At 41.4% G+C, this 17,345-nt stretch overlaps 1 protein-coding gene across 2 annotated transcripts in view; it reads left to right on the forward strand.

The window, feature by feature from the left end:
* The window catches only part of LOC125119344 (protein FAM240B-like), a 31,066-nt gene extending 14,768 nt beyond the window's left edge, over window positions 1-16,298 (forward strand). For both annotated transcript variants that reach the window (XM_047766183.1, XM_047766182.1), the window contains one exon: window positions 15,539-16,298. In XM_047766183.1, the coding sequence (XP_047622139.1) occupies window positions 15,542-15,763 (222 nt within the window). In that variant the 5' untranslated portion in view covers window positions 15,539-15,541 and the 3' untranslated portion in view covers window positions 15,764-16,298. The remainder of the gene's footprint in view (window positions 1-15,538) is intronic.
* The last annotated feature ends 1,047 nt before the right edge of the window (window positions 16,299-17,345 follow it).

Consider the following 17,345-nt stretch of genomic DNA (forward strand, 5'->3'; position numbering starts at 1 on the left):
TCCCCAGGACTGACCTCTGGAGCCTAAGTCTCAGTGCCCAGCCCCCACTGAGTGTCTCAGTCTGTGGTGTCTGTGTCAGTGGTTCAGATGGTCTGCGAGTCTCTCACTCTGCTTTTTGGGTCTCAGAGCTGCTGCTGTGCTGTTTTCAGCTTCTTGGAGTTCTCTCCAACTCAGCTGATCTTTCCATTGGTTAGGTGGCTTCCCAGGGTGTAGGTTCCCTTTCTGTCACAACTCCCTCATGGGACAGTTAGACCCGTCCTGATTCCTTTTCTCTCTCTCTCTCTTTTTTCTTTTGTTCTATGCAGTTCTGTCAAGAGTTTCTTGCCCTTTTTGGAAGTTTAAGTTCTTCTGCCAGCATTCAGTTGATATTCTGTGTGAATCATTTTACATGTAGATTTTTTTTTATGTGTTTGTGGGAGAGGGTGAGCACGTCCTCTTACTCTCCCACCATCTTGCAAGACCCTTGAAATGTTACAAGATTATTTCTAATCTAGTTGCCAAGGCTCCCAGTTCAACCCTACAGAGGCACAGGGCCTCTTAGTGTTGCAGGATTCTCGTACAAAGAATGGGACACTGAGGCTTTTTGCCAGGAAGCATCATTTATTCATGCCAGCACTGGCTCAGTGGATTCATACCCAAAGGCTGAGCCTGAACACAGCAGGGCACTGTCTTATATACCCTCTGTTATTTTTCTTTTACACTTTGATCCCTTTGTCCCCCTTATGAGATAACATACATTCTGTCAATTCTGGTTGGATGGTCTATGCTGCAAAGTTTCACATGGATACTGATTATGTCATATTGCCACAAAGTTGTGAATGCGCACACAGATGCTGGTTGTGCACATTGCCTTCCCTTTGTTCTGGGAGGGCCCTTGTTAGGATAATGCATCAGTTGGACCTGGAGGAGTTCAACCAATGACCTTGCAGAGAATAATTATATTCTCTGATTACAGATAGTAATGGGTCTTTATTTTTTCTAGGACAGGGGAACATTCCCCTTTAGTGGGGAAAGTGGTTCAAACTGAGGGAGGTGATGTGAGGACCTTTGGAAACAGCCTAAGTTCAGAGTTCAGCACCAGCATTTACTGGTTCTGTGATTTAACCTGAAATTTAAAACTTCTAAGCCTGGCTTTCTGTATGGCAATGGAAAATATTAACACCTAGTTCCCAGAGCTATTGATATGCTGAAATAGATAATTTTCAAGATCTCATTAGCAATTGCAAAGCATGATTCTTTCTTGCTGTTACTTCTGGGTGATACTGACACCCAGTGAGTGAACAGCCCAGAGACCATGACATCTACAGGCCTGGGCCAAGTTCCTGGCTTTCTCCCTTGTTAACTCTGGGACTGGTTGTAAGTCACTTAACCTCTCAGACTCACTTTCTCATCCACAAATATGGAAATAATAAAAACCTACCACAGTGTTCTGAGAATTAAATGAGATAACATTGGTACTGTACTTGATGCAGGTCACTAATTTTAATATAGGTGAGAATAATGAGTGTTTTCCCATGGACCAGATATTATGTTATGTATTTTGGATACTAATCTCATTTAGTTCTCAGACCATCTTTGTGTGTGTGTGTGTGTGAAACATAAGCTTTAAAAATGTTGGTTATACATTTCCCAAGGTCACAGGGACTTGATCTTGGAGAAATGACAGTGAGTGATAGCTTGGAGCGAGATCTTAATTTTCTGCTCAGGAATTGAACCTGGGCAGCCTGGTTGAAAACCAAGAACCCTAACTACTAGCCACTAGGTTAAACTGGGGCTAACTGCAGAAATGCCCTGATTTTTGCCCCCTGTTGAAAGAAAGACTCTTTCAAGGAGGCAAAGACTGTGAAAACAGGTATAAAGTTTATTGTCAGAGTCACAGTACGACATGTGGGAGAGCACACAGAATAGTAGTTTATTTATTTAAGTCAGAAGCAAAGATGAGTGTGGGTACAGGTGTCCCCCTGAGTGAGGAGTGCACCGGAGAGGTGATTTAAATCACTTCTATACCACAGTTCTTCTGGGACTTTGTTTACCTTTGTCCAATTATCTTGTTTCATTTCTCACATCTGACTGGACACAGGACCCTCCCTGATATGTGTATACATCTTTGGGCAAAAGTGGATTCCGTAGTAAAGGGTGACAGGATGGTATTAGGACTTGTTATGGCCTGGTGCCCCCTCCCACTTTAACCCCTAGGAATCTTATAGTGCATGTGTAATTGGGGAGCTCTCCTTGACCCCAGGAGTGATTGAAGGGGTCATCTAATCTTTCTACTCCAGCAGAGCTCAGATCTTGCAATTAACTTTCTCCTTTGAGGTGTCAGAGAGAAGCTAGGCCTGTTTTACTCAGCCTAGGTCCCACCTGTTGTCACCCACGGACCCATCTACCACCTGCCTCAGACTCAAGGCCACTTCTTTACTTAATTGCTAGTTACTTGCCAATAACTGTTGGTGTCTTTCCTTCACACCTTGGTGTTGTTCCAATTAATTCAGATAAACCCCAGAGGAAAGAGCAGGGCTGAGTTATAATGGACACATTCAATATAAGAATTTTTTCCTTATTAGTCTTCTTCTCTTTTTTTTTTGTCCTTTTGTCCTTTTTCAGGGCTGCACCTGTGACATATGGAAGTTTCCAGACTAGGGGTCTAATCAGAGCTGTAGCCGCCAGCCTTCACCACAGCCACAGCAATGCCAGATCTGAGCCACATCTGTGATCTACACCACAGCTTATGGCAATGCCAGATCCTTAACCCCCTGAGTGAGGCCAGGGATCAAACCCACAACCTCATGGTTCCTAGTCGGATTGTTTCCACTGTGCCATGACAGGAACTCCTTATTAGTCTTGTGTTACTTAAAAATGTCAGCTATTTCAAAATTGACCTATACTGCCCCAAGCAGTCTTTTCTTTCACCTGCGCCTTTTATTAAGACTTTTACCAAGAGATTTATTAAGACACATACCATGCAGTGGGCAAAAAGCTGAAGTGGTTTTGAAGGACATTAATTGGAGGGAAAATTAGGGAGAGGAGCTCAATAATTAAATTCAAATTGCCTGTCTGAATTTTGGAGGAAAGGTTAAAGAGAAAATGTTTTCCAACAAAGTGCTAAACTGAGGACAAGTGCTTTCACATAATGCTCCAACTTCATCTGCAAAGGAGGCGAAGGGAAGAAAACTTACATTACTCTCTGTCTGGGATGGGAGGAGAAACCCATCAAAATATCTCTGAGCCAAGGTTAGTTGTAGTCATCTTAGCACCTGCTGCTGGAACATCATTTTCACTATGAGTGAGAAGGGCCACCTTAGAGGAGATGAAGTGATAGCTGTGTCCCCTGACACTTGTAATGGCAGAATTTCCAGATTATGGGATCAACAATTACGTGAGATGGGGGAGAGTGCCTTTAGTTTGTGTGGTTGTGTGTTTTAGTTCCTATCTTGGTGCACAGAAAACTGATAAGAGCGGGTACCTCTCACAGAGATATTTGAGAAGAAGGGAAGTTTGTCTTCATGGAATAAAGATAAATAACCTTGGACAAAATTAATCCAGTTCTGCCTTGATAAAGACTTGATGGTTTGCATATCACTCAGAACCGACTGAACCAGGGCGTATGTTTCTTGCATTTCCCATGAGCTTCCATCTGTTTGATGGGCTGACCAGGTAGTGTGACAGTGATGAGCACAGGCTTTGGAGCTGGGTAGAGTTTGAATTCCAGCTGCATCACCATAGATGAGGTGATCTGGGGCCATGGCTTTTCTCTTTGCACCTCCTCTGTCTAATGTACATAAGAATAGTGTTGTGAGAAATGAATTCAAGATACAAAGCATTTTGGAGAATGAAAGTATTCCGTAAACACTCAATAGAGAGCATAAAAATAATCCAGAGATCACAGACTAGCAGCCCATCAGCTAGTAGGTGAAGGCATGGCAGCAAGTTTTCTCTGGCCCCTTAGTGGGGACAAGAACTCACTTCATACTTGAACTTCATTTCTACTCCTTTTTGTCATCTCAGAGTTTAACACCAGTTGCCAATACCAATGCACTTTACCCTATTATTTATCTTAAAGAGGAGAATTATCTCTCCGTATCCATATTTTTTCAACATTGGGCAAACAAAAAAATAAATGTAGTAAACATGATATATATTTCTCTCTCGCTCACTCTCTCTTGCTCTCTCTCTCTCTCTCTCTTTTTTTTTTTTTTTTTTTGCCACCCCATAGCATATGGATCTCCCAGGCCAGGAATCAGATCTAAGGTTCAGTTGCAACTTTTGCTGCAGTTGTGGCAACACCAGATCATTTAACCCACTGTTCTAGGCTGATGATCAAACCTGTGTTCTGGCACTACAGAAATCCCATACATCCTGTTGCACCACAGTGGGAACTCCAGTACATGTTTTTAAAGGTTGGGAATTACAAGAGATTCCTAAGTGTTAATTATGGGAAAATTATTTGTGTGAAGTTATGGCCATGATAGTTCCTTAAATTTGCTGTTTCTGTATTCCCCAAATTGAGGCAGGACTGTGCCCCATCTCAGCAGGAAGTAGCCAGAGCAGACATCACCCCATTCCCTGAAAGACTTGGAGAAAGATAAAACAGAAATGGGGATTTGTTGCCGTAATTCAACCTCTGCTCACTGGTGCCAAATAGAAATGTGGAAACAGAGTTTTGGGTGAAGGAGAAATAATAGGTTTATTGCTTTGCCAGGCAAAGGAGGGTCACAGCAGGCTAATGCCTCAAAGACTGTGCCGCCCTAAGGAGAGATGGGGAGGTGGTTTTATAGTTTGAGGAGTGAAAAGCAGGGCCACAGATAAGGATCAGGATAGAGACAAGCTTGCATTGTTTTCAAAGTTGGTGTTCAGTGGTCTGGTGGTCTTCTTCCCAGAATAAAGAATGCTTCATTAACATCTTCCATGTGTTGGGGGGTTTAGTTCTGCAGAAGAGCTCAAAGATATTCTTTGAGGAGGGACCAGGACCCTGCCCCCAAGGCTGCACTATTGTTTCTTGACTGCTCCTCCCTGGGGTCTCTGTATCCCCTCACTTCCCTGATGAGCAACTGGTTGAACCCACCCTTTGGAGCCCAGGGAAGGTCATGGAGGCTGAAGTGTATTCTCTAAAACAAGAAATGGGGATGCAGAAAGGCTTGTGTGCCCAGGAGCCTGCAGGGTCCTTCTTGGTTTCAGATTTAAAACCAAGTTCCCCTAAAACTGAGTACCTCTGCTGAGTTTATGATTAACCTCTCTATCCAAAATGAACATTCTCTTGTCTAACATCTGTTCTCCTCAAGATTGAGAAGTATCAATGTGGGGGGAGTGGATATGAAACCAAGCAGGACCCTGTGGGGCTCCTGGGCACACAAGTTTTCTGTGACCCCCATTTCTTGTTTTAGGGGAATGGGTTTCAGCCTCCATGACTTTCTCTGAGATCCAAAAAGCAGGTTCAAACAGTTACTGATCAGGGAAGGGAGGGGATGCAGAGACCAGGGAGGAGCAGTCAAGAGACAATAGTGCAGCCTTGGGGCAGGGTCTTGATTCCTCCTCAAGGAATATATATAACAATATATTTAAGCCCTTCCACAGAACTGAAACCCTCAACAGAAGGAAGCAGTTGATGAAGTATTCTTCATTCCAAAAGAAGGATCATCAGAACCAATGCTGGGACCACTTAACAGCAGCTTTGAAAAATAATGCAAGCTTTCATCTATGCTGATCCTTATTAATGGCCCTACTTTTCACTCCAAAATTATAAAACCACCTCCCAATTTCTCCTGAAGGGGGCACAGTCTTTAAGGCATTAACCCGCTGTGGCCTCCTTTGCCTGGACAAGCAATAAATCTATCTTTTTCTCCTTCACCCCCAAATAAATAAATAAATAAAACTGTTGTTCCTGAATTTTGACCCATTGAGGGTGGAAGAAAACACACCTATCTAAGAGTGAACAAAAAGAAATTAGCCTATATTCTTAAAGACTCTTGTGACAGGAGTTTTCTTGTGTCAGCAGGTTGAGGATCCAGCATTGCCACTGCAGCTTCTCAGGTTGCTGCCATGTCTTGGGGTGGATCCCTGGCCCAGAAACTTCTGTGTGCTATGGGTATGGCCAAAGAAAAAAGGAATCTCAGGATTACAGAGAACCAAAAAGACATTAAAAGAAAATGCTGGAGTTCCCGTTGTGGCACAGTGGTTAATGAATCCAACTAGGAACCATGAGGTTGCAGGTTCGATCCCTGCCTTTGTTCAGTGGGTTAAGGATCCCGCATTGCCGTGAGCTGTGGTGCAGGTTGCAGACTCGGCTCAGATCCCACTTTGCTGTGGCTCTGGCCTAGGCCAGCGGCTACAGCTCCGATTCGACCCCTAGCCTGGGAACCTCCATGTGCTGCGAGAGCGGCCCAAGAAATGCCAAAAAGACACCAAAAAAAAAAGAAAGAAAGAAAGAAAAATAAAATGCATAGATTTATCTGAGAAATCTATTCCCTTCTAATCTGCATACAGCATGGGTTGAAAATAGCAAATTGAAATTTAGAAGCATGGAGTGTAAAGACCTAAACTTGGATTTCTTAAAAAAAATCAATTTCACAAGAACATAATGGAGACACCTGAGTTTGAAAATGTCCTCAGTGAAAAATAGGATCTTAATCTCAAAGACCTTTAAGAATGACTAAGGAGGTTTCAGGTACCTGATGGGTTTATGTATCTGGACATTCCTTAGCAATTCTTATTCCTATGACTACAAAAGCATCACTGATTCATCCCACAGGAAATCACAGTGGCTCTCCCTTCTTCCTGACCCCACTCAGAGAACAATTAGGAAAGTAATGCCTTTTCATCCTTATCCAGCATCACATACATAGTTGATGATTTTCTCTGCCTGGACCAGGTGAAGATGCAGCAAAAGTAACTGCCAGTGCTTAGGTTTTACGTCAGTACCCCTGAGGAAAATGACAACTTGTATTTTCTGTTCTTTGATTCATCTTGATGTTTGTTAAAATGACTGTCAATTCTGTTTCTTGAAGCTGCAAAGGGGACAATACCAGCTACCAACACACTGCTCACAGTGAGCACAGTATATGAGGCTGCAGACATAAAACAAGTGAAAAAGGAGGTGGAGTAGCATAGCTCATCTAAATCAAAATGCATTTCCTCTTAGAGAAGTTCTTATAAGTGGTCATGATCCTAAATGCTGAAATTCAAGTTTTCCAGAAGTTTCCAGGAAAACAAGCAATTAGATTATGAAATAACATGAGATTGAGTCAAATCTTTAGCAGAGTGTCAACTGTCACCTTTAGTAAAACAATCATTTTTTAAACAAATTGGGCATCATTCAATGTATGTGATTATAAGATCTGACCACAAGGGAGTTCCCATCATGACTCAGCAGAAATGAATCTGACTAGTAACCATGAGGACACAGGTTTGATCCCTGGCCTTGTTCAGTGGGTTAAGGATCTGGCATTGCCATGAGCTGTGGTGTAGGTCACAGACATGGCTTGAATCTGCCTTTGCTGTGGTTATGATGTAGGCTAATGGCTACATCTCTGATTCAACCCCTAGCCTGGGAACCTCCATATGCCACAGGTGCAGCTCTAAAAAAAAAAAAAAAAAAAAAGTACCTGACCACAAGGATCCCCAAATGTAACATCTTAAATGATATAAGAGTGAAACATCACCAAGACCTTTTGCTAAAGTGTTCTCTGTACAGAGTCCAACTCATAAAATCTAAGGTATTCTATTTCTGACAGCTCAGCAACACAGACAAATAAACCTTAGTATGTTCTGAGTATACAGCATTTAATACTATGTATAAAGACAATGAGAGCTTCTTTAGGAGATGGTTCAAATTCAGTTAACATTGTTGACCTCTTATCAGGGATAAGACTCTGAGCTCCCTGAGGGCAAGCATGTATTGTGTTAGTGATGAAAATTTTGGGGAAAAGTGTACAGAGAACACTTTAACAAAAGCTCTTGGTGATGTTTCACCTTTACATCATCTAGGATGCTATATTTGTAACCCTCATGGTCAGATCTTATAATCACATACTCTGAGTAATGCCAATACATTGGCAGTACTAGGTGATTTCCTCTCTCTTGCCACATTTAAGCTCCACTTCATGGATAAGGCAGCTGGGGCTCAGAGCACTCAAAAGCTTATTGCCCAAAGTCACAATAGTGACAACTGTCCTCTGTCCTCCCTCTTAGTGCCCTGGCCATCGTGGATGTCAGAGCAGAGCTTATAGGCCTGGTGAGTGAGGCAGGAACCAAAGTAATATTTGGCAGGCGGTTGTGTCTGCAGTCCTCTGGTGGGTGAGGTGAGGCTTGGTGTAAAGTTTCAATCCCAGTTGCTGCTAGGATGAGAGCAAGAGCCAGTCTGGCCAGTGAAGATGGTATTTTCACCCTCAGGTTTGGAGGCAGGAAAGTGGCTGCTCAAGGAGACTGGTAGGAAGAGGGAGGCAGGGAGAAAGTGAAATAGTTCAGGATGCCCTGCAGGGAAAGCCTGGGGAGGAGGTTTTTGAGAAAAGCTATGTGTTATGGTGTCTGCATGTGGGTGGAAAAAGAATTTTCTGGATTCAAAGCAAGGTATAGAAAAGACAAGTTTATTGAGGCAAGAGACACTGTTAACACAGTGGGCTGACTTCTTGATAATCAGGGAGATGCATGGTCATGTCTGTTTTATAGCCTGGAGACAAAGGAGAGAGAGGAGAGGTCTCACCATACACCTATTGTACCTTCTGATTGGTTGGGGAAGGATGGGGTCTTTGGATACACTTGCTGGTTGGTTGGGGGTGTATATTACCCCTATAGGGGTTGGGTAAGGCTTGGGCCACATACCTTTCCTATCTGGGGACAGGAAAGAGTAGGCTAAGTTGCTGGGGTAGGGAGATCCTTTGGATCATTGTACCCATTACACTGAGACAGGAGGGATGCTAAGGGCCTGGTAATTCTTATCTCAGCTGGAGGCTTTTTGAGTTTTATCTCCTTGAAGAAGCCTTAAATCCTACACTAAGGAAGAAAGACACAGGCTAAAGCTGTAGATAGAGAAAGCACCACTTAAGAGGAACTAGGGAGCCATTGGACTGCATACAGCCAAAAACCCTCTTTTTTTTTGGTAATCACAGTGTTCCTGTCCTTCAATGTAATGTCTTGAAGCAAAATGTGTGCTCATTGCTCCCTGCCCCCTGCTTCCTGTTGCTCAGGTCCAGTAGCTTCACTCCTTCATGAGTGAAGAGCACCTTGCTTGCCCCTGAGAGCATCCAAGTTCAACCCCTCCTGAAGCCCTCCTGAAGCCCCCAAAATGCTTCCTTACTCAAAGAGAACAGGAAACAGAGCCACCATGCTTCAGATTCTTCAAAGCCTTCTGCCTGATTTCCTTTGGACTTACTCTGATTTAATTTATTCCTTGGGTGTGTAGACACCACTCTGCTTTCAGCTGTTTCTCTTAACCTAATTCACAATTACACAACTATGCTGTCTTAGAATAAATCCTCCTTTCATATCTAAACCACATTTTTTTTTCCAAATGAAATGAAGCTGAAATGATGGGATGATGTGAGCAGTCTGCATTCCTGAACAGGCCTCTTTTTTTTTTTTAATGAAAATCTTTTTAGAATAAAGTATTAATTCTAAATTTCAAGAAAAAAATTTAGTGAGTTCCTATTTGACCAAACTATACTTTCTCTGAATACTGGATACCTAATATGAGCTTTGAATTTTTTTTTTGTCTTTTTGCCTTTTCTATGGCTGCACCCACGGCATATGGAGATTCTCAGGCTAAGGGTCTAATTGGAGCTGTAGCCGCTGGCCTACGCCAGAGCCACAGCAACGCCAGATCCGAGCTGAGTCTGCGACCTACAATACAGCTCATGGCAATGCCGGATCCTTAACCCACTGGGCTAGGCCAGGGATCAAACCCGCAACCTCATGGTTCCTAGTCGGATTCGTTAACCACTGAGCCATGATGGGAACTCCTGAATTTTTAAGAACATTTTCCAATAAAAGAATGTGAACATCAGTCTTGCATTACCTTTTGTCCACCTAAATTGCAAATCTGCATTAACATCTTCCTCCCCATTCAAAGCTAGTGCTATTTTCTTTTCTAGCATTTATACAGGTGGAGGTCACATCAGGGAACTGAGAGGCCTTAGTTTCCCACAACTTGAATTCATGTGTGAGTGTGTCTTTTTAGGGCCACAGATGGAAGTTCTCAGGCTAGGGGTCAAATCAGAGCTGTAGCCACTGGGCTACACCATATCCATAGCAACGTGGGATCTGAGCCACATCTGTGACCTATACCACAGCTCAAGGCAATGCCAGATCCTTAATCCACTGAGTGAGGCCAAGGATTGAACCTGTTTCCTCATGGATAATAGATTCGTTTCTGCTGAGCCACGATGGGAACTCCTCCTGCAACTTGAATTAAATCCACAGGAAACCTAATTGCACTCATCCCATACTCTAGTTTTATGAATGAAAAATTTGAATCTGATATATTCTTTAAAAAACTGATCTATGCTTTTTTTGACAACTCTTTCAATATCAAGTGAGTAGGAATTTATTAGCAATCTGTGTACTGAATCCATTATCCAAGGATGGAAAATAAATGGGATGTATGCCCTCAGAAGATAAAGCGTGTGCTCCCATTAGGCTGCAGGATGGACTCTGCTCCACTCTTCAGAATGTAGGTGGGGATCAGAGAGAGCCTGGAGAAACTCCAGGGCACAGTGCCCTTGACATTATCCTGGCACAGTTTTGCCCAAGTCAGTTATGGCTACAGAAATTATCAGATGACTAGAATATTGGTCTAGGAGGAAAAAGAGAAGGAGTGGGTTTTTAAAAAATCTTTACAGAATACTCAAATCTGCTAATCAGAAACAAGACAAGGATGTCCACTTTCACCACTGTTATTCAACATAGTTTTGGATGTCCTAGCCATGGCAATCAGAGAAGAAAAAGAAATAAAAAGAATCCAAATTGGAAAAGAAAAAGTAAAACTATCACTATTTGCAGACGACAGGATGCTATACCTAGAAACCCCTAAAGATAACACCAGAGGCAGAGCTTCCATGCCTGCCCACTTGCATCTCTCACAAGCATCCTATCTCAATAAATCTATTTCTTGCCTATCAAAAAAAAAAAAGACAGCACCAGAAAACTATTAGAACTCACCAATGAATTTGGTAAAGTTGCAGGCTACATAATTAATACACAGAAATCAATTGCATTTCTATATACTAATAATGAAAGATCAGAAAGAGAAATCAGAGAAACCATCCCATTTATAATTTCATCAAAAAGAATACCTAGGAAGAAACTTACCTAAAGAGACAAAAGACCTATTCTCTGAAAACTATAAAATGTTGATGAAAGAAATCAAAGATGACACAAACAGGTGGAAAGCTATAACATGCTTTGGATTGGAAGAATCAATATTGTCAAAATGATTATACTACCCAAGGCAATCTACAGATTCAGTGGAATCCCTATCAAATTACCAAAGAGATTATTCACAGAGCTAGAACAGAATACTTCAAAATTTGTATGGAAACACAAGAGTGAACAGCCAAAGCAATATTGAAAAAGAAAAGCAAAATGGAGGAATCAAGCTTCCTGACTTTAGACAATGCTACAAAGCTACAGTCATCAAAACAATATGGTACTGGCACCAAAACAGAAATATAGAGACCAATGGAACTGGATGGAAAGCCCAGAAATAAACCTAGGTACCTATGGTCAATTAATCTATGACAAAGGAGGACAGAACATACAATGGAGGAAAGATAGTCTCTCCAATAAAAGGTGCTGGGAAAACTGGAAAGCTACATTTAAAAGAATGAAAGTAGAACACTAACACCATTACAAAAATAAAATGGATTAAATATAAGGCCAGATACTATAAAACTCCTAGATGAAAACATAGGCAGAATGCTCTTTGACATAAATCACAGCAACTTCTTATTTGATCCACCTCCTAGAATAATTATGATAAAGACACAAACCATTGAGACCTAATCAAACTCAAAAGCTTTTACACAGCAAAGGAAACCATTAAAAAAACAAAAATACAACAAAAAAAATGGGAGAAAAAACTCTACCAACAATGCAACAGCAAAGGGCTTAATCTCCAAAATGTACAAACAACTCATGCAACTCAACAACAAAAGGACAAACAACCCAAGTAAAAAATGAGCAGAAGATCTAAATAGACATTTTTCCAAAGACATATGGATGGCCAACAAGCATAAGAAAAAATGCTCAGTATCACTAATTATTAGAGAAATGCAAATCAAAACTACAATGAGGTGTCACCTCACACCAGTCAGAATGGCCATCATTAACAAGTCAAGAAATAACAAATTCTGGAGAAAAATATGGAGGAAAAGGTACCCTCCTTCACTGTTGGTGGAGCGTAAATTGGTACAACCACTATGCAAAACAGATGGAGGTATCTCAGGAAACCAAATATAGAACTACCATATGATCCAGCAATTCCACTGCTGGGCATATATCCAGACAAAATTTTCATTGAAAAAGATGCGTGCACCCCTATGTTCATAGCAGCACTATTCAAAATAGCCAGCACATGGAAACAACCTAAATATCCATCAACAGATGAATGGATTAAGAAGATGTGGTACATATATACAATGAAATGTTACTCAGCCATAAAAAAGACAAACTAATGTCATTTCCAGCAACAGGGATGTAATTAGAGGCTCTCATACTAAGTAAAGTAAGCCAGAAAGAAAAAGACAAATACCATATGATATCACTTATTTGTGGAATCTAAAATATGGAGCTGATGATCCTATCCAAAAAACAAACAAACAAACAAAAACCAGAAACAGATCATGGCCAAGGAGAGCAGACTTGGGGTTCCCACTGGGGAAAGGGGAGGGAGTGGGATGGATGGGCATTTTGAGGTTTTGGGGTTTTTTTTTTGTCTTTTTTAGGGCCACACCTGCAGCATATGGAGGTTCCCAGGCAAGGGGTCTAATTGGAGCTGTAGCCACCGGCCCATGCCACAGCCACAGCAATGGGCATCAAAGTTGCGTCTGCGACCTACACCACAGCTTACAGCAATGCCAGGTCTTAATCCACTGAGCAAGGCCAGGGTAGAACCCACAACCTCATGGTTCCTAGTCAGATTCGTTAACCACTGAGCCATGATGGGAACTCCAATTTTGAGGGTTTTTTTGGATGCAAACTGTTATATTTGGAGTGGATGTGTAATGGCACCCTACTGTATAGCACATGGAAATGTGTGTGATTGGATCATATTGCTGTACAGTAGAACTTGATTGGACATTGTAAATCAACTATACTTTAATGATAATAATAATAAAAAGAAAACTAAGGTTCTTCCTACTTAGGGACATTTATACATCCCTCTAAGTGATGTATTATAATGTTATAATAATATAAATAAAATATTCTATACTATTCTGGATTATAAACAATTCTAAGTTATATGTTCTATATAGTTCTATAATATAAAATTACTCTTCTGTATTACAAATATAAAATCACAGATGTGTTAGTTATTCCCTGAAAGCTTTTCTGAGCTTCTCTCACCCCTACTCCCCTGGGCTGCCCTGGGCAATCCCACTTGCATGGGATCACTGGGACTCTGTAGCAAGGGAGGCAAGATCCAGGTCCTTTCCACTCTCCAGCCAGAGCCAAAGCTCTTGCCTGAGCAGGTGGTCAACTGTAGGCAGAGAAGTCTCTGTTTTTCAGTCCTTTGCATCTATTAAGTTCTGGAAAATGGGCAGTGTTTAGGTAAAAAGTAAATGCTTTTTAGTATTAAACATGTGTACTTTCATGGGACATATACACACATGCCACACAATCTTGCTCTGGATATGGCCAATTGCAGATACAGTGATGAGGACTGATAGAGTAGAGGGCATCCACTTTGAAGATGGACAGACCTAGATCCAAATTCCTGCTCTTTCATGTTCAGCTATGAGGCTATAAGCAAATTCTGTCTCTTAATTTCCTCATCTGAACAATGAATTCAGAATCACCCATCACACAGAATTGTAGTGAGGATCAAATTGGACAGTGCGTAAGAAACGCCTATTACATATTATATGCTCAATAAATGGTAGATGTTGTTAATTTTTGAGGAAGGCTGGAAAGAGCATAACATTTGTTGGGTGCCTGTTGTTTGCCATGCCAAGTTTGTATTTAGAGCTTTAAATACATCACCTTGGAGTTCCTGTTGTGGCACAGTGGTTAATGAATCCGACGAGGAACCATGAGGTTGAGGGTTCAATCCCTGGCCTTGCTCAGTGGGTTAAAGATCCCGTGTTGCTGTGAGCTGTGGTTGTAGGTTGCAGACTCGACTCAGATCCCGCATTGCTCTGGCTCTGGTGTAGACAGGCGGCTACAGCTCCGATTAGATCCCTAGCCTGGGAACCTCCATATGCCACGGGAGCAGCCCAAGAAATGGTAAAAAGACCCAATAAATAAATAAATAAATAAATATACCACCTTGTTCTACACACAAACACACACACACACAGAGAAAGAGCTGTGATGTAACTGTTAAAGGATTTTTTGTTTTGTTTTGTTTTGTTTTGTCTTTTTAGGGTCATACCCATGGCACATGGAGGTTCCCAGACTAGGGGTCTAATTGGAGCTATAGCTGCCGGCCTACACCACAGCCACAACAACACAGGATCCAAGCCACAGCTGAGACCTACATCAGAGCTCATGGCAACACCAGATCCTTAACCCACTGAGTGAGGCCAGGGATCAAACCCGCAACCTCATGGTTACTGATCAGGTTCATTAACCACTGAGCCACGATGGGGACTCCTTTTAAAGGGTTTTTTTTTTTTTTTGATAATTTTTAAGTTAAAATTATGACTCTCATACTGATATAAAATAAATTTGTGTCAAATAGTTAACTTATTATATTTAATGAAAAAACTAGTAAGATATTACAACTGATTCAAGGAGAATTCAGAAAAACACATAGTCAAGAATACTGAAATGAGGATTTCCTGCCTGGCACGGTGGGCTTAAGGATCCAGTGTAAGTTGCAGCTGCAGCTCAGATTTAATCTCTGGCCCTGGAAATTTCATATGCCGTGGGGGTGGTCATCAAAAAAATTCTGAAATGAATTTTTAAGAAGGTGAAAATTGGTTGGTATTCACAGGAATATCAATTGCATTCCACTGAGCAAAATATATTTGAGTCTCTGTTCAAAAATAATTCATATTGCTATATTTTTTTCTATAACTTACAGAGTTGAAAAAAATAGCTCGAAGACAATGAAAAAGGCAGGCACTTTAGAATCAGATGAACTGGAAGCATTATTAGATATCTTTTGTATTTTGTTCATTTCAAAAATTTTCATGATATTTTCTGGCATTAACCTTTTTTTTCCCCATTTTCAACTGAGAAACAAAATCATAGTGACTGTGTGAATTGTCTACAGGCACAAAAAGTGTAATTGGCAGTGTATGGATTCAAACTCATCTTTCATAACTTCAAAATTAGAGTGGCTTTGTTTGAAGTACTTGGAATTTGATTTTTCTTTTATTTTTAGAGGATGAACAATCAATATATCCGTCGAGAAGTCTTCTGCTGTGAAACTTGCCATGAGCTCAAAAGCTTCTGGGAGAAAGAAATTAGAAAACAGACTTGTTACCGGGAACTGGAAGAAGATCGACAGGGAAGGAGTGCCCTGGGAAAGTATGTGGATTGTTTCTCTGCTCTTTTTAGAGGTAGATTTCCCCAGAAATATACCAGATGTAGAGATGGGGGAAACTAACTTATTTTCATTACCCACTGTCCTAAGAGTACAAATTTTGGAGATGGTATGGTCAAGTCAGTGTAGCCACAAGACAAAAGGAGAATGAGGCTTAGAAGGAAGACATTTATTATACTCACAACCTTCAGAAAGAGCATCCCTGCATGCCATGCAGGGCCACAGGGGAAGCACCAGGTTTTTGACAGATGGCAGTAGACAGAAACAAAGGAAACGGCTATGCCAGAGCCTTTATTGGGATTTCTGAGGAAAAGTCAAGGCAGGGCAGAGTAAACAGCTTAAGGTTGGCTAGCTTGAATAATTCCCAATAGTTTGAGGATTTAAGGATGATCTGGTATGTGGCCTGGCCCTGGAATGATATAGGACAGGGGAAATATGACTTTATGTCTAAGAGTTAGATAAGGAGGTGGTTGGGGCCACAGACTTAGGATTGGTTAACACACAGAAGAAAGGGAAGGGCAGTCTTTCTGTGGCCAGAAAGCTTTTTTATTTTTATTTTATTTTATTTTTTCATGGCTGCACCCATGGCATATGGAAGTTCCTGGGCCAGTATTGAATCCAAGCCAGAGCTGCAACCTATTCCACAGCTTCAGCAATGCCAGATCTTTTTGCCAACTGTGCTGGGCCGGGGATCAAATCCTCATCTGTGCAGCTACCTGAGCCAAGCCACTGCTTTTGGATTCTTAACCCACTTCAGCACAGTGAGAACTCCAAGAAAGCTTTTTAAGGTGTCGGTATATCATAAAATACAGAAAACTAAAGACATAATTCATCTACTCATTTATTTTTGCCACCATCTACCATAGTATACCAGGGTTTATCAACCTCAGCACTACTGATATTTATGACTTTACAAATCTTTGTTAGTGGGGTGGTTGTCTTATGCTTTGTAAGATATTTTAGTAGCACTTCCCTTAAAATGTTGGGATGCTGGTAGGACCCCCCCACTGTGACAACCAAAAACATCTCCTGATATTTCCACACATGGATGGCAAATTTGCCCCTGATTGAGAATCAATGATTTATGGATCTGAATGAGGCTTTTAGTGTATAAGCAAAAATAAGTTTTTGTTATTTATATCTTAATGATCTGAAAAAAATCTCTTTCTTACCCTGCCTCTGCTACAATCCCCAGCACATGAGGTTATACCAAATTTCAGGGTTAAGTCAACAGATACTTATAAGTGTAAAATACTCCACATCTGAGATGATGCATATTAAGATCCTCGGGGGAAGGATAATGTGGGTTCTTCTCATTGGCAGTTGAACTTGTTGTTCTGGCCAAAGGAGTCTGCCAAGAAGGGAACATTTACTTATGTGAGAAGACGTGTGTCACATCACTCTGACTAAAAGGGCCAGCACCTGTCCTTACACTTGTAGTTGCCTTGGAGCAGATGGACCAGCTCAACTTTTCAGGGACTGTCTGGATTCTCTGTCCCTACAATGGGAACAGCCCAGCCAGGCTGTCTGTTTGCTAAGACACCCACTCACAAGAGGAGTGACATCTGTATGTTCTACTGGACAGCAAAGGCATGTGCCTCCATGTTACCGAGCGTGCTGAGCTAAAAACATGTAATTCGCATGT

The sequence above is a fragment of the Phacochoerus africanus genome, unplaced genomic scaffold, assembly GCF_016906955.1.
Source record: "Phacochoerus africanus isolate WHEZ1 unplaced genomic scaffold, ROS_Pafr_v1 Scaffold_75, whole genome shotgun sequence".
NCBI lineage: Eukaryota > Metazoa > Chordata > Mammalia > Artiodactyla > Suidae > Phacochoerus > Phacochoerus africanus.